The sequence below is a fragment of the Leucopleurus acutus genome (assembly GCF_964270905.1).
Source record: "Leucopleurus acutus genome assembly, chromosome: 13".
NCBI lineage: Eukaryota > Metazoa > Chordata > Mammalia > Artiodactyla > Delphinidae > Leucopleurus > Leucopleurus acutus.
This window is the reverse complement of record NC_139155.1, coordinates 42,222,292-42,247,110: the sequence shown is the minus strand read 5'-3', so window position 1 is coordinate 42,247,110 and position 24,819 is coordinate 42,222,292. Positions and strand designations below refer to the sequence as shown.

Genomic DNA, 24,819 nt, shown 5'->3' with positions numbered 1-24,819 from the left:
ATAACTACCAGCCTCTGCTGTATCTATTTTTAAGTTAAATCTCATGCTTAGGCTTGATTTAGGTTAAATATGTATTATAATTTTGTGACATTTGAGAAAATACCTATATGTTTAACTTGATGCAAAATATTAGCATAGATTTCCAAGTCTCTCTGACTCTACTCAGCCTGTTAATGACCTTCACTATTTCTTGTCCTCTACCCACCCACTCCAAAGCCAATTCAAATATCATATACCACCTCCTCAGTGAAGGGTTCTCTAACTCTAGCTTTAGTTCATCATTTTATCCTTGCTATTCATTTATAACATAATATGTGTGTTCCTTTGTTGTATCTAATAAACTGTCTCAAATTTCCTCTTGTTATAATAGGACTGCACTTTCCTTAATGGTAGAGTTTATGGCTCATTGATCTTCTCTTCCCCTTGATGCCCTTTATGTAATAGGCTCATGATATTTTCTGAATGGAAATTTGAATTCCAGCTCTGTTTCTAGTTCCAACATAATATGTTATCCTGGATAAGTCACTCAGTCTTTTCTTTTCTTTCTTTCTTTTTTTTTTGTCTTTTCTCTCCAGTGAAATAGGGAAAATTATAGCTCTTTATCTGCATGGGAGGGCTGAAATGAGGAAAAAATAATTTTTAAAATGTACCATCAACTGTATACTTGATTCGTGAGATTTCACACTTTGTTGCATTAGTAGGACTTTGGAAAAATTAATCAAGATTGAATGGCTTATCAAGTCAAATTTGTATTCTAAGATATTCCACAGCAGTCTTTTGGCACACTGATGCCAAAAGAGTCACGTTTCAATAAGAAGTATATGATATGATTTAATACATAATCTTTAATCTAAAATTTTATGAGAAGTTAGGAAAGGGATTCTAATTAGTTTGTGTTCTTAACTCAGATTCAGTGGTTAGATTTAAAACCATTGTTACTTGATGAAGCAGAGCCTGAATTGTTTTTAATATGATATCTGCCGATGACTAATTTTGGGATTCTAGGATCAGGGATTTGCCCGATTTGCAATGTACCAGTGGGTAAATTGTTTTTCATTACATGAAATGCTTTGGGGACGATCTTATTTGTAACTTGGAAGGTGCCTTTCTCTAGCTAGCTCTCATACTTGGGTTACTTTAGCCTTTTGAATGTACAGTATAGGTGTAGTATTTCTTCTGCTTTTCCACTCTCCAAACTTGTATGTGTTAAAATGTCATATCCTGACAGTGCCTCCTATTAATTATCTAATTTGTATGTTTTGAGGGAAAACGATGTGTCTCAGAGTCCTGTGTATTTGTACTGTCATCCAAATTTTGTTTGAAATCTGATTGAGAAGCTTCAAATACGCAAAATGAAATTTTGGAGAAGAGACTTTAGTAAACAAAACCACTTTGCTGTCTCTGAGGAGGTCTGCATTTAAATATGTAGGAAATGATTAATTTCTGGGAAAATCTACATCATTATTTGTGTGCTTCTGTCATTAAGGTTCTCGCAGTTTTGACTTTAGTATTTATTGAATGTTCATATTATACTGGGAGTTTTCCATTATACTGAAATAGTTTTGCTGTCTGTAAACTAAATACTATAGGATAGAATATATTTTACTTTTGAGTAGTGAGCTGATTTCCAAGATTTTGTAAATTACACATATGCTAATGCCTTAGCTTCTGTTGGTTATTACTATCCCTGCCACCGTAATAGCTATTCATTATTTGAGATGCAGATTTTCTCCCCTGGATACTTTCCCCTCAATTCCCAGGCAGAAATATGGTCCCTTCTTTTATAAGGGTGGTTTTTAATGTATCTTTATCACAGTTCTTTTAGTTTATATGTTTTTCTCCCAACTAAAGTATGGATTCCAAGACAGTTAGTGACATATCTTACTCATGTCTGTATATCCTGTATAGTTCCTAGATCATGGCAGACATCTCAGCAGGTATTTATTTGACTGAACATATATTACTCATAGACATTGTTAGCTGATATCTGTAAAAGGGATGGTTTGAGAAGACTCTTATACTCATGGCACTTGGCCAGACCCACAGGTTATGCAACAGAGGGTCAATATGTCAAACACGAGGACTTAAAATTTTAGGAGGAAAAGCATTGTATGTTACTAAGCACCCAGAGGACTGTAGGCTTGAGCTGAGCGATCAAGTGATCTGTTCCTTTCAGTGTAGTATTTTCTGGGTCCTTAGCCTAGGTGATCCATTCAGCATTTTCCTTATGAGAGACATGTCATTTTTTATGAGATGCAGTGAAGTTAGTGGAGAGTGTCCAGAAAAACGTAATGAGTATTATGTTTGGTATAAATCTCAGGTCCAAACCTATCTACACAGTTTCTGGATATGTGACATCAATGGAATAATTGACTTGAGAAGCAAAGTATATACTGAGTGGGTAGAGGAAATAGTACCCCCAAAGGACATTACCAAACTTTTTCATTTTAGTAATTGGCAAGGATGGGATGAGTTTGGCCAGTAGAGTAAATGAAATGGAGATTAGAAGACAATTCTATTAATTTAAAATGGAATTATATGTGATGAACACTCATATAGATAGCCATTTGCTTGATGAAGATAATATTTTAGGTTAAGCACATAGAAAATATTGCTGCAGTGATTTAACCCAATTGATTTTATTTTAGACACACTCTGGAAATTGAGAAACTTAGTCAAATTTTGCACGGGGATTGAAAGTTTTAGTTTTCAGTATTACATTAGTTCAGGAGAAAGGGGCAAGCCAAAAGGAAATATATAGTCTTAAATCTTCTAACAGAAGTCTCAAGAAGATAAAAATAGTGAATTCTCTGGTTAAACTTTGAAAACTCTATATAATGTCACTTTGTTTCTAAGAAACCTAGTCATTAAGAAGTGAGAAGGAAAATTGGTATTTTTAAAGTTGGTTTGTTCTTGTTCTTTAACATATAATAGCTGCTGGGGCCCATTGATCTGTTTTTTTAAATTATTCCTACCATTCGAAGTTGTTATTCACTTAAAGGTTGCTGCCTGTGTCTGCACAGTGAGCAAGGGCAGTCAGCGTAGAGCTCCTGCATCAGTAGAGTCTAGTAATGCAGTCCAGGCAATGGTAGTTAGGATTACGAAAGTGGTGACCCCCAGTGGGATTCAGGAGGTAGAAGGCACTTTGGTAATACCAAACAAAGCTTCAGTGGTTAATCTGGCGTTGCTTTCCCATCTCCTGAAAAAGCCAAGGTTTTTCTGCTTTGTTTTGTTTTTTGTTTTGTAAACGTCGGAAGAGTTTGATCCTATATACCAAGTTTCGAAGACTAGCCTTGGAAACCAATATCGTGTTTTCTCTTTTCCCTTCAGGACAAAGTATGTTCCATTTGGGACCACCTCAACTACCTTACCAGGCAGCACCAGGTCTTCATATACTTTCAGTTTCCCTTCTACTATGGAAAGGATCTTTCCTTGAATGTTCATATTTTCACCTTGAGAAGGCTATATATATTCAGGAGGGGTTAAGCAGCTGTAAATAAATGTGACATAGTAGAAGAGTGGGTTGTGGGAGTTTTACTATATATACACATATATAATATTTTCCAGTCTGGTTTCAGACCCCGGCATGGCTTGGAGACAGCGTTGGTGTGTATGAAGGATCTTCCTCGAATGAAGGATTTGGGACACCTTTCCATGATGATTATATTAGAGCCTCAGCTGCTTTCGTGTTGGTCATGAGGTGATGCTGAACCGAATGCTTGAACTAGCAGGAGTGGCTGGGATTGCATTGGAGTGGTTCCGTTCATTCCTTCCGGGTAGGTACCAGCTAGTGATGTTGGGTGCAAAGGGACATCGAGGGTCCCCCCGTATGGAGGAACCCCGTCGTTGTCACTCATTCCCCGGTTCATGTTTAGTGGGTTTGAGGAGACAACTGGCCACCTGGAGGCCAGGCAGTGATTTTGAATGACTGTGAAGAAGGTTATGAGGGTGGCTCTCAGATTGGTGTCGCTCCCATACGCTATTTTTGTTTTGTCCGTGTGACAGTGCAGATTAGAATCGAAACTGAGAAAGTGTGACTTGTTGGAAAGTGTAAAGTTGGGAGGCCCTGCTGTGCTTTCTGATTTCTCTATCTGAATTACAGTTTGCGTAAACTATGGCCATATTTTGACTCCAAATTCATCTACACACAAAAATCCCATGGCAACATTAGATAGAAGAGTTTTATTTTCCTTTCTGGTATATATCCGGAGCCTTCTTCCCTGTGAACACTGACTGCATCTCCATGACTTTCTTGCTGAAGTTGTAGTCGGCTTGTTCACCCTTTTGCTTGGGGCCCTTTTAAGCAGTCTGACTACATTAATAAATATTCTTGCTGGTGATGGCTGATTTTCCCCAGTGAATGTTTTGCTTTATCTTCACTGAGAGCACTTCGATATTCTAATCCTGTTTTACTAAGAATCAAATTGAGTTGCACTTTTGAGTAAATACTGCCTCTCCTTCTCCTTAAACTGCTCAGGCATTTTACGTTTTTAGAGAGACTATGCCAGAGTTTCTTCAATTTTGAACATATTCTTTAGAAATGTGGTGCCTCCTCTTTGCTGTTATTTATTTATGTAATATTATTTCAGTTATTTTCCTTTATGGTCATGAAAAGCTTTGCTGAGTGTTGAACATGGGGGGAGTTTATTAGGATTAGGAGTAGAATACAGGTAAAGAAGGGAAAAGAACAAACAGATGTGTGTGTCTGTAAATATCATCAGAACTGTCCGTTGACTGTCATTTTGGCAAAAGGGCAGGAAACTAACATTTATGCAGTAACTGATCATGTCAGGCACTGAGCCAAGCAGTTTCTATTTTTTAGCTCATTTAATCCACAGGGTAACATTGAGAAGTGGGTGTTATTTCTTCATTTTACAGATGAGGAAATTGATGCTGAGAGGAGTTAGGTATCTTGCCTAACTTCACACAATTATAAGTGGAAGCTCTGGTATTTGAGCCTGGATCTGGCTGGTTCCAAAGCTCAGTCTTTCCATCCAGTCAAATGTTAAGCCCCAGGCAAATGTTAGACTTCAAGAGGGGGTCCCAAAGGAATAAAAAAGAAGAAGAAAAACCATGCCTATTAGAAGGCATGAACAAATCAAGGAGGAAATGAGAGACATAGGAATGTACTAGCATAACATTTATCTTGAAAATTTCCAGAGTTTTCTTAAAACTCAGTTTAACAAGCCAAGTGACAAAAGGAACAATTTTACGATCATCAAATGTGTAGCATTTATGGGATGAAGAGGTTTAGAATTTCAAATTTTATCTCTATGTTTGGACATTTGTTCATTCTCTGCTTGGAAATTGAAGTAATGATACCCCACATTGGACCCTAGGAAACTAGAAGGACCAGTGCATGGAAGCCAATCAGGTGGTTAGTAGTTATCTGAGGAGAGACAACAGTTGAAGACCAATACCAGGTGTTTACTGTTTATAAAAGCTTTTTATTCTTTTAAATGTGTCTACAAGCTTTTCTGTGTGGAACCTCAGCTTACCATTGCCTTTCATGTATAACATAGTGCTGTGACTGAAGACGTGGTGGATTTTTGTGTTCTGCTTAACTAGTAATATATGTGGATTTTACTAAATACTTATTTACATCTTTAGATGAAGTTTGGATCAATATTATCAATTTTCCTTTTTATATTGATAGACAGCTGTCTCCCACCATCCCAATATATTTATTTTAGGCATAGCCAGGGAGAATGTTGTTTCTGTGCTTATAAACTAACATTTGGCAATAGAAAGGTATTATATTATATATTAAAGTTGTTACTGTTATCCTAACATGATATGCTCTTATCAATTATGTTAATGGTACCTTAGAAAAGGCCCCACTTCCCCAAAGAAGTAAAGCTTTTTAACTGTAATGATTTTCAACGTCAGTGCTGTGTTTTATCTACTAGCAGCTCATGAAGTAATGGTCATAATTGAATTCAGCACTTTAAGATTTCCTGACTTAGCTTAAACGAAGTATTGATTTCATGAAATGAGGTGGCAGGTGCATCGAGGAACTATTTCCTGAAAGTTTTAAGTGGCTATTTAAACCCTCAAGAATATTAAAGCAGATTAAATGAGTGGTTTGGAGTTGTGCTTACTTAAATAAGATGTTTGCCAACTGGACAGAAGCCATGATGCCCGAAGTTTTGTTTTTTGAAACATTGAAGAATGAAGGCAGAAGACCGTTTCCTCTTATTGTTACATAAGCGTAGATAGTTCTCTATAATTTTAGTAACTGTTTAATCAGTTGCCATTTAGTTAGTTGAGTCAATAGGGCCCCAGGTTTAAAATAATTTTTCTTGAATTATTACCTTGGGTCACAAAGTCTCTTCCTTTCCACCCCGATTATATTCCCATATTGTTCTCTCGTTTTGTTTCTGGAGTTGTTGTTTGGAGGGTCTCTCTGCGCCTAGTTGGAGCATTGATATTGCTGTTAAATAATGTACAGGAAATCTTGTTTTGTCTAAAGATAGATTTCTCCCCACGGGTCATCAAAATGCGCATTTTTTCCTAAGGAAGATGTTTATTTCTGTGAAACAGAGGTAATACATATATAACGTACTAGTAGCATTACTTCTGGACTTTATTCATATGTGTGTATAATTTTATAGTTTTCAAACAAAATTAGCCTGAAACAGTATTATTTATTCTCTTTTTACACTTGCATTGGTCCTAGCCATTCTTACCTTTGTTTTACTGCTTTTCTCTGTACAGAAGAATATTAATTTAGGTTGCTTTTCTGCAATCCCTACTCCCAACTATGTCTCTAATGAATCATACTTCCCAGAGGGTGAAATTAAAACAAGAACTAGGTGTATTAAATTTCTTTTAAACCTCCTGCCAGATTCTTAGATGTATTTTTAGGTGTCGAATACTAAGTTTGGGGAAGGGAAGGATGCTTAAATTCACTGGCCTTTGTATTTATTCTTCCTTTTTCAAGTTTGTTTTTACTTTATAATTCTGTCTGAATTTTGTGGATGTATTTCATGCCATCTCAAGTAATTATGGTGTTTGAATTTCACGGTACTTCTATTTTATAGCAAAAGACTATGTTTATTAAATATGTTTTTATGGGAATCCTTTTAATCAAAGCAGACAACTGCCACTGAACAAACTGTCTTGAGAAGGCAAGTGGTCAAAGAAGGTGAGGAGGAGGGAGGAAGGAAGAAGAAAGCTAAATTAAATGGACATTTGTCCTGTGGTATGAATGCCAATCTTAACAGTAGTAGTTGGTGTAGTTATTTTTAAACATTTCCTTTATCAAACATTTAAAGGTAAAAATTTTCCCATAGCCAGCAAAACTCTGAGTTGAATTCTTTTGACATTCTGCTGATCAAGGAATTTCCTGTGAGTAGTACTGGAGTCTTCTGCAGAGAAGCGGTAGGAGGATGAATTAGCGATGAAGTAATGGACAAGGAAATACTTATAAACATTTTAAGTGTTTATGGAACATGTGATGGCTAGTTGTATTTTATATTGAGGAAGTACAGACATGATTGAAAATTTAAATATGAAAAGTCATAGCATTGGAAAAACTTAGAAAAATTCAAATGCAACTTTTGAATTCACCTTTGAGAGGGAATGACTTTTTACAGAAGCTGTAAAATAAACTACAAAGGAAAAGATGAACGTAATTGTCTACATAAAATTTTATGTGTTTGCAGATCAAAAATAAAACATTAAGTGACAATGGAGAAAATATTTGTGGTTAATATTTTTAGCTAATATAAGCTAGAAGTATTATATAAAAAGATTATTAAAACAAAAGGAAATGTTGACCTTAGAACATTGTGGTCAAAGGTCATGAACAGAGGAGCTTCAATGCATAAAACTAGGGAATAAACAAGTATGTGGATAAGATTTGATCTTACTAATAATCACAGAATGCAAGGTAAAGAGCCACTGGAGATTGTTTTTTGGTTTACCTAATAAATTAGTCAGTGCAAGCACTTCACCCTGACTCCAAATGATGCTTTCTGCTAGTATACTCCTGGTGACAGTGTAAACCAAAACAACTCACTTGAAAAGCCAGTTGGCATTATTTGCAAAAGGTCATTACATAATTTATATCTCCTGAATTAATAATGCCACTTCTGCAAGCCTATCTTAAAATATCTTTGAATGTAAGGAAAAAAGTGTCATATACCCTAAAATATTCACATCAATGCTATTTCAATTATGAATAAAGAATATAAATGCTCACCAGTAATATCAGTGATTCTCAAACTTGACAGTGCAGTAAAATCATTTGGAAAAAAACATAAGAAAATGCTGAAGGCTTGGCTCCACCAGAGATGTTTATTTAATAAGTTTGGCATTGCCTCAAAATTTGCATTTCAAAAAATTCCCCTAAAAATTCTAATGCACGGCCAGATTGAAAACCACTAGCTTGAAACAAGTTGATAGAATATTTTTAACAATTCGATATATTTATTATGGCTGTGTAGTAGTTTCGACAGGGTGTAATATAAAATGAAATATTGTGATTCAATATTTAGGTAAATTATAACTTTAAAATAGAAACCTGCCAGAAGCACAGGCTAGAAGAAAGTTTGTAAAATGCTCAGAGTTGTTTTAAGAAGTTGAGATATTTTTAGTTATTTTTTCATCTTTTCTTCAATGGACAGATATTTTAGTAATGTTTTTATATTACTTTTTATTTTATTTATTTATTTATTATTTTTTAAGTTTAATACAAATTTTTTATTCTGGGTGCTTTTTAACATTTCAAACAAAAACATTGCAAAAAAAATTGCAAAAACAATACAAAAAGGTTTAAAATATATAATTTACATATAACCATCATGTAAGTATATGTCTTCATTATATATATTTCATTCATAATTTTGCCTGTAGCTTTATTTTAGTATCTTTTATGGTTCTTGTAATATAAGTTATATCCTTTATAAAAGCCTTACAATGTTCTTACTAGAAGTCAAGATAAAAGAATACCAAATCAAACTAGCCAAGGATCTAAGTTAACCATCTACTGATTTTTGGTCAAAATAATAGGATTAGGATTATTTTCCTGTGGAGATTCAAACCTGAGGCACTTGCCATCAGGCTGATATTTATTTTATTTTATTTTATTTATTTTTTTAATGTGCATTCTTATTTATTTATTTATTTTTTAACATCTTTATTGTATTGGAGTATAATTGCTTTACCATGTTGTGTTAGTTTCTGCTGTATAACAAAGTGAATCAGCTATATGTATACATACATCCCCATATCCCCTCCCTCCTGCATCTCCCTCCCACCCTCCCTATCCCACCCCTCTAGGTGGTCACAAAGCACCGAGCTGTTCTCCCTGTGCTATGCGGCTGCTTCCCACCAGCTATCTATTTTACATTTGGTAGTGTGTATTATATTACTCTTTAAAAGAAAAACTATGTTTAAAAGAAGGGTTCCTGCTGGCAAGATCCTCTATGTAATTTCCTACTTACGGGTTGTTTCTACCTATGAATACAGAGATTTATTCTGACTTCTAAAATAGTCATATCCTGAAGTTAGAGTTACACCTCATATTATTATAATGAAATTCTTCATGGGATTCTTTTTTCCTTTTTTCATCTCAGAAATATTTTCTCATGTACTTTTCTGACTTTGGAATGTAATAAGCTCAAGTCAGTCACTTTCTCTTCTTCTATTAGTCTACATCTGTGCCTTTCAATTTTCACCTTTCCAAATACCATCTATATGCTGATGGCTCCCCAGTGTTTGTCTCTAACCCCAGCATTAACTCTGTGATGCATGTGTATATCTGAATTTAGGATGCATACCTTTAAATTAGTAAGTCCAGAACTAAATTCACCATATTTTTTCCCAAACCATCTCTTCGCTGTTGCCAATTTTAATTCATTATACCACCGTTTTCCCCCCAGCCCCTGAAGCAATCCTAAATTCCTTCTGCTACCTCATCATACACATCTTGTCAGTTTCTGTATCCTACTGGTTTTTGTCCCCCATATTTCTTCTCATGTATTTCTTGCCTCTTTCTTCATGTCTCTTCCTTACCGTTATTTCTCTGGTGAGGTTCTCGTTGTCTTCTCTGCAGTCTAGTACTGCAGGCTCCTCGTTGATCTGTCTTCTTCTAGACCTGTCTCATTCTGGATCTATCCTCATGCGTACAGCAGGACAAGGGTATTTCCTTCCTTAAAATCTTCTGGGGCTCTCCCTCATCTCCTGCATGGAGTCTAAGCTCCTCACCAGGGAGTTTAAACTGAGGTATAACTGTCATGTACGTGGCATGGTGCGTACCTTCCCTTTGGAATCTGATCCCAACCCTATTCTCCCTCCCACTCACTGCTCTGGAAATATCAAATAATCATGTTTCTGCAGATCATGTTCAGTTCTGTCCCTGTATGTCCTCTTCATGCTGCTCTCTCTGCCTGGAGTGACGTCTTTACCTTCATTTGATTAGATCAGCAAAATTTAAAGATGAATACTGTCCACCATGACTAGGGTGGGGAAAATAGTTACTCTCAGTGAAGGTAATTTGGAAGTAACTATCAACATTTTTAAAGCGCCCTTTTATATAAAAATTCTACTTTTTGGAATCTATCCTAGAGAAATAGTTACACCTACTGTCTTAGTCTGTTGGGGTTGCTGTAACAGAATACCGTAGACTGAGTGGCTTATACACAACAGAAATTGGTTTCTCTCCGTTCTGGAGGCTGCAGAGTCCAAGGTCAAGGCACCCGTGGATTTGGAGTCTGGTGAGGGCCTGCTTTCTGGTTCATAGATGTTTGACTTCACACTGAGTCCTTACATGGGAATGGGGGGAGAGAGCTCTCCAGGGTCTCTTTTATAAGAACAGTAATCCCATGCAAGACGGCTCCATCCTCATGACCTAATCACCTCCCAAAGGCCTCCACTTTCCAATAGTACCACGTTGGGGGTTAGGTTTCAACATATGAATTTTGGGGAGAACACAAACATTCAGTCTATAGCATACTTACAAGGAGACATATATACCAGATTCTTCATTGCAGCACTATCTGAATGGGTAAAATTAGTTGCAAGCTACATGTTAAATAATAAGGAAATAGTTTAAAAATTACAGTACAACATATCTACTCTATCAGGTAGTAAGACCATTATCTGAATATTAAGAGCATTTAATATTCTATAGAACACTATGAGCAAACAACATTCTATGGGAAATTTTCCCATTCATATTATTAAGTTAAAAAGTATGCATCTACTGGTATGCACTAACAGCTCTCATTTCTGTTGAAAAGAAATTTAAAATACACAACCATAGAGTTGAATATAGGCATGTATATGAATGAAAATAGGAAAAGCTCTGGGAATAAAAAACATCGTACATCTTTAATAGTCATTACTTCAGAAGCAATGGGTGTGGTTGGGGGAAGTTGAGAGGGATTTATTACTTTTAACTCTGTATAATGATATATCTTTACACTTTCATATAATTTCCATGTGTTTATTTATTTGCTTGCCTAGAAGTGTTTAAACCTTAATATAAGTTGACACAGGGGAGAAGGCTCTGATAGAATCAGAGAGAAGCCAAATTGTGGGTAAAAGAACAAAATCATCAACAATCTTTTGTTTCTCTTTTTTGAAAATACAGCAAAATATCAGACCAACCACCACCAGCTGGAGTTAACAGATGTGGACACGTTGTCATAGTTGCTTTGGATTTCTTTTAAATAAAGTCTGGCAGAAAAAGCTGGAGTTCCTTTGATATCCTTCTTTTCTCAGAGGCAATCAGTGTCATAGATTTGCTGTGTACTATTGTGGTTCAGAACTTTATAGTTTCGCTATGTATATACAAAGTATATCTAAATCTATAGTTATAACCTACTGGTGAACATTTCATTTATTGGCAGTTTTTTTCCTGAACAAATAATGACTCTTTGTGAATATGCATTGAGTTTTTCTAGGGACTGTACCAAAGAGTGGAATTGCTGATCTGTAAAGCATGCACACCTGTTTTTTTTTTTCCACTCGATATGGCCAGATGCCTTTCCAAACTGGTTGTATCGGTTTATATTCTCACCAGAGTATTTCATAGTTCCTGTTTCTGGACATCCTCAGCCAATGTTTGGTATTGCCAAGCTTCAAATTTTGTTCTCTTCTGTAAATCATGAAACGTTAGCTTATCACCAGCCACTGAATGTTTTCTGAGCATCTGAGTCGACAGGGCCCTATGAGGGGAACAAGTCCTAGGGAGCTGATTACCACTGAGCCACGAGGTATTAGATAACACAGAACTAAATGCTGCGGTCACAGGACAGGCTGTGATGCCTACAGAGGTTCAGAAACCATCACTATGGATGGGAGAGTTAATTAGGAGTTTTTAGGAGGTGAGGGCAAGGCATCCGTGACAAATGAGTAGGAAGAGAGGAGAACAGATGATGTTGAAGATGAAGGGAATATAAAGGCAGGCGGCGTGGCTAGAATCAACAGTATGCCAATTGTCCAACCATTATTCATTGTCCTTAAAGGCTTAACCAGAAAGATATTAGTAGAGCTTTAACGCATACCTGTTTTGAATTCATCATTTTACAGATGAGAACATCGAGACCTAGAAAAATGAGATAAGCTTGTATAAATCACTTAGCCTATTAGACAAGTGTCAAAAATAAAATAAACGGGATTTATTGGCTTATTTAACTTGTACATCCAATAGGCTGAACTTCAACGTGACGAGATAATGCAGGAGTCCAAGTGATGTCATCTTCCCCCCCATGTTTTCTTCCTATGTTTCGCTCTGCTTGCCTGGGTTAGCTTTGTTCTCATCAGGCTCCATCCTTGTGGAAGCAGAGTTAGTCGCTAGCTAATATTTTTTGTACCTTTACAGTAAGCTTATGATTTTACTGAAAATAATGTATGCTCATCCCCTTTAGTTCTATATCAGTTTCCCCAAAGATACTCAGACTCCCACAATTTGGCCAGATAGTTTAACGTGGCTAGCCTTTCTGGTGGGGAAATCAGGACCATTTCACTGGTGGCTGAACTGGAATAAGGTAAAGTTCCTAAGAGAAAGGAATGCAGGGCTTGCCAGTATAAGGTGGCCATGTAGCCTGTGTAGTAGGTAGGGTGTTTGAGACACATAATTGTAGTCAGGAGTTTAAATAGAATATAGATGATATTCATTGTGAGTGCTTTATGTCTACAAATCCGTGACTGTAACAATTTTTATAACAGTGATTAAGTTCATTTCAACAAACACCTTTTGAGTACATTGGGATTGTTTGTCAGATAATACAATTAAATAAATATGTGTCTATCCCCTGTGGAGTTCCCAAACTGGTTGGAAGTTGTAAGGGCAGGAGAGTTAGAAGTGTAAACAATTTTGACGGAAGGAAACCATGAGGGATATGCAGAGTGCTGAGATTGTAATACAGTGAGGGAGATACCCTGGTATCACAGAAGGCTATCTATATCTATAGTTATAACCTACTGGTGAACATTTAATTTATTGGCACCATACAGGTGGTAGTTAAGCATTTTATTTTGAATGGTAACTGGAGCAAGGAATGGGATGAAATTCCAGGCAGAGGGTTTCACAGGAGCCAAAATAGAGAGATGGGAAACCACAGAAGCACATGGTTTACTGAGCTGGATCAGATCAGAGGAGAGTAGTCTGGGAATCGGGGAGTAATCTGAGAGTTGGGGAAGATGAAGATGAAGGAGGTGTGCCACGTGTACTGTAGAGGATCCTAATGTCAGCCAAGGGCTTTGTGCTTCCTTTGGTGGGCAGTGAAAAGCACTGATTTTAAAAAATGCAGTCAGTCAATCTAGTGTATGGCATGGCCTGAAGGCTGAGCAGTGTTTCATTTGTTTGTTTTTGTTTTTTTAATAGGAAAATTGCTCTGGCACCAGTGGGGTAGACCAAGTTGCAGCAGGGAGGTATTGAAAGGAGGGGTAGGGGTAGGAGCTATAGAACTGTCTTCTTGTGACGTAAAGATTGTTTGAATTCGGATGTGAGGAAGTAAAAAATGTATATTGAAAGATGAATGTTGTTGAGGCAGAATAATTCAAATAGTCTGAGAAATGCTCCATTCCTGGGTGATGACGAGGAGGGTACCCGTCACTGAGTGAGAGACATAGAGAGTCAGGAGAAAGATCTCCACTGGGAGAGATGAGTAAGATGACTTCTATGTTGTGTAATGTAATATTGCAAATATATAGTATTTTCATTTATATGTGGATACTGTTTGTAAATTTTTCAATGCTATTTAAAGTGCCTGGGTGTTTTTCAATTTTATAAATCTACACAGGGAAGAATAATCATCACACTGCTTTATTTTTTCACAGAGAAACAAATATTTTATATACCTTTAAGATAATTTTTGAGCATTTTGCTAATAAAATATTCCTGGGAATATCCAAGCTAGGTACTTTTTCCTAATGACCCTAACCATAAAAGTTGTTTAGCATTCCCCCACATATATTTCTTGGCATTCTGTAATAGGGGATGTTGCTACCTATTATTGTGGGGAGGATTTGAAAATTATATATGCTTAGGAAACACTGAGTTAAGTAGGTTTCTGGAGTTATGTAAGATTTTTCAGAGACTTTAGTGTATACCGTTAATGTATTTGGTGAGTTTGCAAAGGGAGAATGCAGCTTTTCTGAAACTCCTTTGACAGGTTTTTGAGCATCACTTGGGACTAATATCCCATAGAACACATTCAGAAACACTGTAATATTAGCCGTTGCTAACAAAATGGGAGAGTATGAGTAGCTACAAGTAGAACATAGAAATTAACATTTTTATGTGAATCTATTTTATCATACTGAATATATTTACAATGTCTGTTCTTTAATATATGAAATCCACTGTTTTCTTTTATTTTGGAAGATATGTGGGTGTTTTGGCATCAATGAAGATATTCTCTTTGAGATTATAGTTGTGGGGAAGTAGTATAAAGTCCTGAAGAGCCATCAATGGCCATGGGTTGGCTGCCTCTGCATTGGAGTTAGTGATAGAAGAAATTCACACATGATCCCATCTCAGTCATCTCCTTAGAATAAACTAGGGATAACATCTAAATTCCAAATGATTTTCTTCTTTTTGTGGCACATGCCTCAAGGCTCCTTTCTCCTGAATCCCTTGTCATTTCATATGTATTCAGAGAATTCAGTTCAGCTCAGCCTGCATTTCTGTTCTGTACAAAGCACTGTCAGAGTGCAAATTTATCTCAAGATTAGTTTGGCATATATAATGTGCTCAATAAATATTTATTCAGCTAATGGATTGTGTTATTCTTTAATGATCTAGTTCTACAAAGAGGCCTCTCAATTACGGATCTGAATTCTCTACCATATTCTCTCAAAGGTCTCTCTTCCTTAGTGTTCATAGGGTAGCAGTACCTGAACAGGACAACCAACAGTGTCATCTTCTGCAATCTAGTTCTTTCTTTTTATTATTTGAAATTTACCCTGGGGGAGTCATTGTTATAGGCAACGCTGAGTGAAGATGGAGCCAACATCTTACCATTTTCCAGCATCTGGATTTTCTTTGTGTGTTTCCTTCAAGTGCTAAATATTCTTTGGTAGTATCCAAGGATAGTTAAGTGGAAGAAACAACTCTATGGACAGAGAATGTGGGGTGGTGGAAAGAGCACGGACATTGGAATCAGTAGAATTTGGTTTCAGCTGTGTCACTTAGTTCTTATTTGACTACACTATGATTCTTAACCTCTCAGCCTCAGTTATATCTGTAAAACTCGGAATCATGTTTACATTTTATGGTGACTGTAAGGAATAGAGATAATAGTTGTGAAAGCCCAGTTGCGTTAGGGATGCTCAATAAATGGCAACTATAATAATAGATGTTTATTATTATCATTCTGTTCTCTCTGCCTTTACTGAATAAGTTATTTTCAATATTTATCACATGTGAAAGTCTGTGGGATAGGGGGTGTGTACACTTGCATATCTTCACTTATTTTTACTAATGAAACAAAACTGAAATCAGACAAAATATTACCTGAACCAATTCTTTAAACAAGCTACAGAATATATAATTTCTTTCCATTTGCCATCCTTTGTACCTCTAGGTGTTGGTTACTTTGAGCCATAATAGTAATAAATAATAAGACTACTACTACTAACTCACAATTTTTGAACACGTACAATATGCCAGACATAATTCTAGGTGTTTTACATGTTTTAACCCATTAAATCTTCAGAATGATCCCCTAGGCAATAGTGACTTTTGTTATCCACATTTTGTAGTTGAGAAACCTGAGACCCAGAGAGGTGAAGTCCAAAGTCGTAGAGCTAGGCAATGGTCTAGCCTCAGCTGAGCTCAGGCTGACTGGCTCCACAAGTCACAGTCTTATTCATTGTATTCCACTGCCTTTCTTAGTATAGCAGTGGTAATATGGCATGCCACGACATGCATAGTTGTAGAAATACAGTCACCAGTATTCAGCTATACATGTGGTGTGTTCTTTCCTTAATGTCTATAATCAAAGATAACCATCTCACCTCATCTTTTAGTTGGAGGTCTTTAAAAATTATAATTTAGATTATATGCTTTAGCTTACACGTTTTTAGGGCCATTTCTTAATTTCCTTATAGATCCTATTCTAAAACAACGCCGAGCAAACTTTTGTCCTTGTACTGATGTTTTGAAATTCTTGTCTCCTAAAACAAAAGGTCTGTTTAGTGCATATGGCTGTATGAATCACTGCAGTCTATCTAGTGGTAGCTTGGTAATGTCCATAAAGTGGCTACAGAGTCTCAGTTCAAATGCCTGTTTATGTTCCCCAAATAATATATTTTTATACTGTTCAAGCCAATCAGAGATGCATGTCTAGGTTTAGAGTCTGAAACTGTTTCTCTAAATTTAAGAATTAAATTGTACAACATTTGTCACTTGGTAATTTTATTTCTTGCCTCAATATCCCCACCTCATAAAAGAGTACTTGGGACTAAGTCTCTAATTTTACCCTACAGACATGTTGAATATTGAAAATCATGTAGGTAGTCTTTACATAGAAAAATGCAAACTATCTTCTTTTTACATATGACCCATCTCTTGAGGTAACTGGTTGTTCCTGTTTATTTTCATATGTTTATATGGGCTTTGAAATCAGAGTAGAATTTGGATTTCAGCTGTATCAGTTAGCTGTTTAACTGTAGAAAGACTCTTAACCTCTCAGTCTCAGTTATATCTGCAAAACTGGGAATCATACTTACCATTTTATAACTCTAATATTTGTTATTTGTCATAAGTCAGTGCCCATTAAAAACTTTCGCTAGTGATCCTCTTAGAGGGACTGTGAAGTTTGGGACACTGTTTTTGTCTTCAAAATCAAATTTCAGAACTGCTGTAGGTCATTTTTTGGTTAATATTTTATGTGCTGGGATTCTTCAGATAACATATGTATAAAGGACTCTAACTTTTAAGTTTTTATTTTTCAGTCATTCTGGGGGGTTCCAGACCAGCAGTAATATTTCTCAAGAGTAAGAAGTTTGTTTGGCTTGACATTCTAGGGTAGTTTTTAATCATCTAGGTTACTGATTTATCAACTGATATAAACCTTGTGTATGTGTGTTTAAGAGTCATCCACATTCAATGGTAGAAATAGTTTATTCGTCTATTAGTAGTAGTGACCTACCCATTAAATATGTAAATACGTAAGTAAATCCAAGGGTGCATCATTGGGTTTTTTTCTTAACATTTTAAAAACATTTTTTTTGTGAAATGTGACATATATAAAGTGAAATGCACAAATCCTAAGTAAACAATTTAATTTTCACATAGTGAACACTAAGATTCTGTATAAAGAACCGAAACGTTACCTCCACCCCAGAGGCCCACATAATTTCCCCTTAAAAATATAACCTTTAAAATTAAGACATTTTCTCTAGGCCATCAACACTGAAAATACTTGAAAGGAGCTATTATTAATTTTTTTGAAAGAGTAAACATAAAATTGTTTCAATTAATTCATATTAATAAGACAGCACAATAACAGACTAATAATGCTGCTTAATAATTGCTCCTTAAATTTGTTGAATTTTTAGACTTCAGTTGTTCAGGATTACGTTTTTGATGCTCCCATAATTGTAAAATGAGATTTTAGAGTGTTTGCAGGAAATAGCTTTCAGCTAAAATTATTATTAAGGGATACTTAGTAAAGTAGTTTAAGATTTGGATTACTTAAGTACTGTCTTGTAAAGCATTATTATGTTATATGGAAAGGAACAGAGGACCACAACGATGATATTTTCTTTGTCGTGTGTAAATATTCTTCCAATTGCATTCCCCAGATATTTGTTCTGGTTTTTAAAATTATTAAAATAGACAGGCCATCCATTCTCTTCACCAAGTGTGCACTATTAGTAAAATTTTATGTGTTCTGTCAACAATTTGATGTGATAAAGCAATGGTTTTTCTGTAGTTCACACAGCACTGGGGCTCTGCAAAGCATCTCTGGGGGTTCTTTGATGTCTAGACAGTTTAAATTATGCCTGCTCCCCTGCCTCCAAATTCCACCCCGTTCTGCTTCAGGGGTTGTGGGAAATGAAAACAAACCAGAAGGGTTCCACAACCCTACAGTCTAAGGAGGAAAACAAACAAATAGAATAAGGTGTATATCTACCCTGGCAGGTGTATAGGGAAGGGCTCAATTACAGGGAATGGGAGAAAGAAAAGAATTGGGGGCAAATAGTGTCCTGCTTATTTACTCCTAATTATATCCCTAGTATGGAACTATGTGAGGCTTGTGGACAAAAGGAAAACATTATGGAAGTGTTAGGGAAGAAAGTAGAATTCACCTTTCACCCCAGTCCTCCAGTGTTTTCCTCCCTGCCAACAGCCAAATCTGAGTTTGGTGTGTTTCTTGTACACTGTCTTATTTATTGAAATGGTAAGATGTAGAACTGCATTTTAAGTTGGAAAACTAACTTTTTTTTCCTTCCTTTCTTTTTTTGTTTTCTTTTTATAAATTGGGATATCGCAATTCTTCCAATTCATCATTTTAGAAAGTAAGTAACTTTTGAAATTTTAGAGATTTTTTTGGTTAAAATGTTGTTTTATTATTTCATATATTGTGTACACATGCACGTATTCTGTTCCAGAAATTTTAGCTTTTGAATTCTGACTGAGGTGATTAACTCTTGCGTTAAGTGTGAACAAATTTTTTTAATTAAAAATAAGAAATATTGCATAGAAGATGTCCATGTTATCTAAGAATACAGACTTTTAACACATACTTGCCTCATCTTCTTTCATATCCACAGTAAGTCATTGTGCTTTTTTAATATATACAGATGTATAAATGTATGTTTGTATCTTTTTTAAAGCTGGCCTAGGTATACTTGCTAGTTCTGTTTTTTTCTGAATATTAAAATAATAAAAATACGTAAATGAGACTTTTATTTACTCCTGTTCAATGACAGTTAATTAAGACATTCATGTTTTCAGGGAAAGCAGTCCAAAATTTCTAGACCTTATGGAAATGTTCAGAATAATAGCAATAAGTAAAGGGTATGAAAGATTTTTAAAATTCACTTTCCTATGTATATGCAGTGGATAAAACAGTTACCTTTTTAGTAAGCACTTCACTCTTCCGATGCTAATGTTTTATTGTTTTAAATAAAATGGACTATATAATTCGGGTTTTTTTCTAGGAAGAAATGCAAGTGATATGTTTAAAACTAAGTGACTATCAACCACTGACTTGAGTAGTAAAAGTTGCACTTGATTGCAAAGTATTTTTTAATTCTTCTGAAATGCAAATGTTATATAGTTTTGAAATAAAACGAATTTCATATGTTTGTTTTGGGAAAGATTTGGGAAAATTACAGTAATCATTGAGACTTTTGGAGATCTGTTGTTATGTGATTGTAAATTACATATTTTAAAAAATATTTCCACAGTAAATCTTGAGTTTATTGAGTTAATAAACAGTATAATTTAATAATATATTCATGTTCAACAGAGCTTATTATTTATATGAAACTGGGTGTTTATCACTTATGTTTGCAGCAGGCATAGCATTAAACTGCTATTTAATAGTCAATTTATCTTCTACAATTATCTTTGGTTTACTGTACCTTAGAAAGAAAATGTAAATTATAGTGATAGTAAATTATATTCATTCAGTATTTTTTAGTTGTCTTTAAATCTGTATTATTCTCTAATATTCTAAATCTGAGTTCTTGGAACTGTGTGTATTAAGACCTTAGGAATAAAGAGCAGGAAGCATGTGTGTGAGGTTTGATAGGTGCACAGTTGTATTAAGTTATATCTTTAAAACATCTACATTGTTTCATTTTTATGTATAGGATTCTATTTTACTTGCAGTGTTAACATTTTCTTGCCAAGTCCCTCCAGAAAAATCTGTGTTTCTGACAGTTTCACCAAATTAAAGCTCCACAAATCTGGCATAATAATTCCCAGCTTCAGATTGTCTGTGCTTTTTCTGACGAGAATGATGATAAAAAAATATATTTTGCAGTCTTCAGTATACCATGTATAGCATTATTTATCTGGAATTTATTCATGGACAGCTATTTCTGAGAGATGAATATATTTTACTTTATAAGGTATGCCTGGCCCACTTTACATATGAACAGAACATCTTTTATGAGGAAAAATAATGAAATGAGGTCTGTAAGCTCGTAGAAGCTTCCAGAGGAAAGATATTACATAAACGTCCAGCATTGTTTCTATGTGTACTCCAGTGTTCTAACTGCATTGTTCTATGACCAAATTTATATCAGGGCTCTGGCTTCCTGTCAAACCAAATGGAATCATATTGATGTGTTGGCACAGAGAAGCTGTTTCCTAAAATAATAAAGAGTGTTTTTCTTATTACAATACTTATAAACCTTTATGACCATGATGTGTATCTATGCTGCCTTGCTATTGTGTGTTGTGTCAACTCAGCAAATTTGGCTTTTTCATTTTATTGGTGAGTATTCCTAGTAAGTAAGGGATTGGATAATCTTGGGTTTTAGAAAACTTTTAATTTAGTTAGTGACATAAAAATTTGTTTCCATCACAGAAATTCAAACTTTGAAGCCTTAATATCCTAAAGGTTCTCTTGTCCCAGGATATCTTGGATTACATCCCCAGAACCCCTACTAGGTAAATGGGGTGGAGTAGGGCTTCTAATCTTTATTGGTTCAGCCAAATATTGATCTTTTAGCGTATTAGGAAGTAAAATGGATATGGAAACATAAGTAAAGGAAAGTAACAATTCTACCTCTAAATTCTAGTGTACAAAAATATCAGTTTCCAAACAAAACACAAAAAAAGTTCTAAAGGCTACCCCAGGAAATACATACACGTTATACATTTCATAAACATCTTTTTAAGGATATGAATACATTTCAGTAATGTTTGTACGTACGTGTTTTGATATTTGAATCAATAGTGTAATGCTGTTTGGTTTCTTAAAAAAATCTGTCTTCATAATTTAGTCACTTGCATCTTTACTACTGAACATAATTATTAGCTGGGTAGAATTCCCAAACCCATATTTCTTTATTTGACAAATAAAGAACTGAGGAAAGGATGTCATTGAAGAAGTTGTATCAGAGATATAAACACAGATATAGATTTTTATTTGGGCTTGGTGAGAAATGCAATCCCGTGAGTAACTTAAATACTTGTAATTTCAAATCAGTTCTTCCGTGGTTTATTATTCTTTTGTTGCTTTTCAACCTATAGGATGGAGCTGTCCTTGAACTTGGTTTATTTGATCATTCAAGTGCAACCATCAAGTTGTCTGTAATATTTAAAACCTGAGGCTTCATGGTATTATTTGCAAAATAACACCACATAAACGTTTGGGCTTTGGTTTCTTTGAAATATAGTGTTGGTTGCTTTATGAATAAAAGCATAATTTCAATTCAGGAGACTTTTTGCCTGAAGCCTATAAGACAGATGCATCTGATTAACTTTGGCGAAACTGGACTGGCCTGTTATTGTAATGTAGATGTTTTCGGGGTTGGGAGGATATTTTAAAAAGGCATGCGAGGGGTCTTTTTTTTTTTTTTTTCTTAAGAGACTGAGAACAGTTTTGCCACAGAAACTGCGTCTCAGACTGCTTCATTTTTTGCACACTTTTATTTTCTAGTGGAACTTCTCCATTAGCCTGTCTGAATGCAATGCTTCACACTAACACTCGAATAGGGGATGGAACATTCTTCAAAATCCCTGGAAAGTCAGGCCTCTATGCTCTCAAAGTAAGTTGGACTGTTCTGCGTAGTATGTCTGTTATTACTGTGTATCATGCATTTACATGTGAAGGTAAACAAAATTAGACTTGGGTGAAGGGTAGAATGACTCCTTTGCCTTTTAAATGTTTTCAGATGTCTTAAAAGTGATTTCATATTAAGAATAAACAATGACATTTTCTTTAAAGAAAACATATCTGTGGTTTCACTCTAACATATGGTAATGGAAAATAGTTGTGGCTTCCTTAAAATTCTTGATTCTTAAAAATTTACATGGAGGAGTGCCATGGTTGATCAGCCAAGTTTTAAGATGATCACAGTTGCCAAATACTATCTGACTTAATGACCGTCAGTTGATATAGGGGCTTCACACCTGTATGCCTTTCCGTCTTTTACAAAAAATAAGAAATGTACCCATTCTTCTTGAAAATTTGCTGATTTAAATCAATTATTCAAATTTAAAACAACCACTGATCTCCGGGAAGTTTTTACTAATAATGCATACTTGTTATATGAGAAGAATAGAGAAATAAAAAGCTTCAGATAACTGAGACTTAATTATTTTAGAGTAATTCCCATTTCCATCTAGAATGGAAATGCCATGTAAGATGCAAAATTCCAGAGAACAAAAGCTGATGATCTGCAAATGGTTGCATAACTTGCATCAAGCAAAATCAATGTATTATTTCTTATAAATTAAAAAAAGTCTGCTTTAATAAATGATGGGTTACATTTAAAGTTCATTAATTTACTTTGAGAAGTTTTCTGTTTTGTTTTTGTTTTGGTTTTTTTTAATGCTAAAAGTTATACCTGGCAAAGAAGCAGGGGTTCTTTCTCAGCTACTTAGCATCAGGCTCTTAAACTGTGTGTGTTTCAGAAAACAATACAGGTTAATCAAAGGACTTGTATTATTTCAGTTGATTTTTGTAGCTACTTGGATATTTAATTTATGATTAAGATTCTGAGTCGTTAAGCCATTTTCTAAAGTAAGGAAGAAGGTAAAGTTGAGAAAAATGGAAACAACATATGTTAAAAAAAAAAACCTTGTTTTTTGTATAGATTTTAAAGGTTATCCGAAAACTCAACTATGGCAATGTGCTTCCCCCCCACCCCACCAAGGAGTGGTTTTACATTAGAAAGTAAATCGGTATTGAAATTCCAAATCACAAGCAACTGTGATAATTCCTTAGGACTGTGGAAGTATTTTGAATGTTTTCAATTGCTAATACATCTCCATAAATCATTATTTTTAAAATAATATAGAAAGAGGAGTCGTCATGCTCAGCTGATGGAACATTGGATTTAGGCTGTGAGTCTGAATTGGAAGGCACAGAGATGGCAGAGGTCAGTGCCAATGGGGAAGGAAATGGAGGTAAGTGTGACAAATTTCAGGATACAAACCCTGTTCTCTTAAAGGTTATGTAGAATTCCAATAACTTGCTAATTGAGTTCCCTACCATTATAGATAACAGTTTTCTTCTAAGCTTCTACTACCTCTTAGATTTATCATCAAACAATTCTGGTTCAAAAGGTTAGCACCTAAGAAAAGTAAACAGCTCTTTGCTTTTTGTTTTATTTTGTTTTTTTTTTTAGCAGTATGGCTTTCCCTGGATAGTATTCTTGAGTGTTATCAGTATATTTCTCCTGCAATCTGAGAGGGTTACTGGGGTATGTCGTGGTTTTATTCTTATAAAAGTGAGGCCTGAGAATGCCAGTGTTTTATTTCTGATTGTGCTGATTTTTTCTGTGATCACAAGTAGTTTTATAATAGCTTTGTTCCTAGGTTTGTCCTTAATAAATTAAGCTTAATGTTAACATTCCTGACAGCAAAACAATGACCAAATAAGTTATATTCTTCTGAAATGCTTTTGAAAAGTGAGAAACCCTTCTAGAATTCTAAGGGGGCATTTTCCACCTCTGAATTCTGTCCACGTGGATCCATTTTTATCTTTCTCAAAACATTTGCATTGTGATTCCGTTGGTGTATGTAATTTCTGTACTGCAGTTTTGGCAAATCTTTGTCCCACAAAAGCTGCTGTACTTTTCTTTAACCCTACTGGTCCCCCAAGTGGACCCAGATCATGATTTGGGAGGAAGAGTGTGTCATTAAAGTCTCTGTCGGTGGACTCATAGAAATCAGTAAATTATCTTTAAACAAAGAAGCCTTAAAGGATCCTTGCAGAAAAATCATATTTCGGTAATAGCCCAAAGCCATTCATTTTATTAGTGGTCATAGGAGTCCCTTTGTATTCTGACTGGCCACTCCTGCCCTTTAAAGTGATGTGCTTTCTGATAGTCCCCAAGGGACTGGCTCTGCGCCAGCCCTATCTGACCTGCAGCCGAGGTGCTGAATTAATGGAGGAAACAGATTCTTGTCTTAGTAAAATGGCTGAAGTCGGCTTTCTAGACTTTTTTTAGCCAACTTTCGTTGAATTTGCTGTCCTTATTCCTATACCTTTTGAAAACTCAACTAAGCCCCCCAAAGTGCTGTGAACTTTGGCAGGTCCTTGTGGTTAGAAAGAGAACAAAGCAGAGATGCATGACATTTTCTGGATTTCTGGAAGGGGCACACCCTTCTCCTTCAGTAGGATGAAGGGGAATCTTATTGGGTCACTCCTTTTGCCGTACTGCCTGCTT

At 35.4% G+C, this 24,819-nt stretch overlaps 1 protein-coding gene across 2 annotated transcripts in view; it reads left to right on the top strand.

Moving 5' to 3' along the window:
- ASXL3 (ASXL transcriptional regulator 3) overlaps positions 1 to 24,819 on the top strand; it is a gene marked incomplete at both ends in the record, with an annotated part of 181,269 nt that overhangs the window by 44,509 nt on the left and 111,941 nt on the right. The window contains 2 exons of one of the 2 annotated variants that reach the window (XM_082853630.1): positions 22,083 to 22,191; positions 23,446 to 23,554. In XM_082853630.1, the coding sequence (XP_082709756.1) occupies positions 22,083 to 22,191; positions 23,446 to 23,554 (218 nt within the window). The remainder of the gene's footprint in view (positions 1 to 22,082; positions 22,192 to 23,445; positions 23,555 to 24,819) is intronic. The other variant, XM_082853629.1, reaches the window with a different exon arrangement.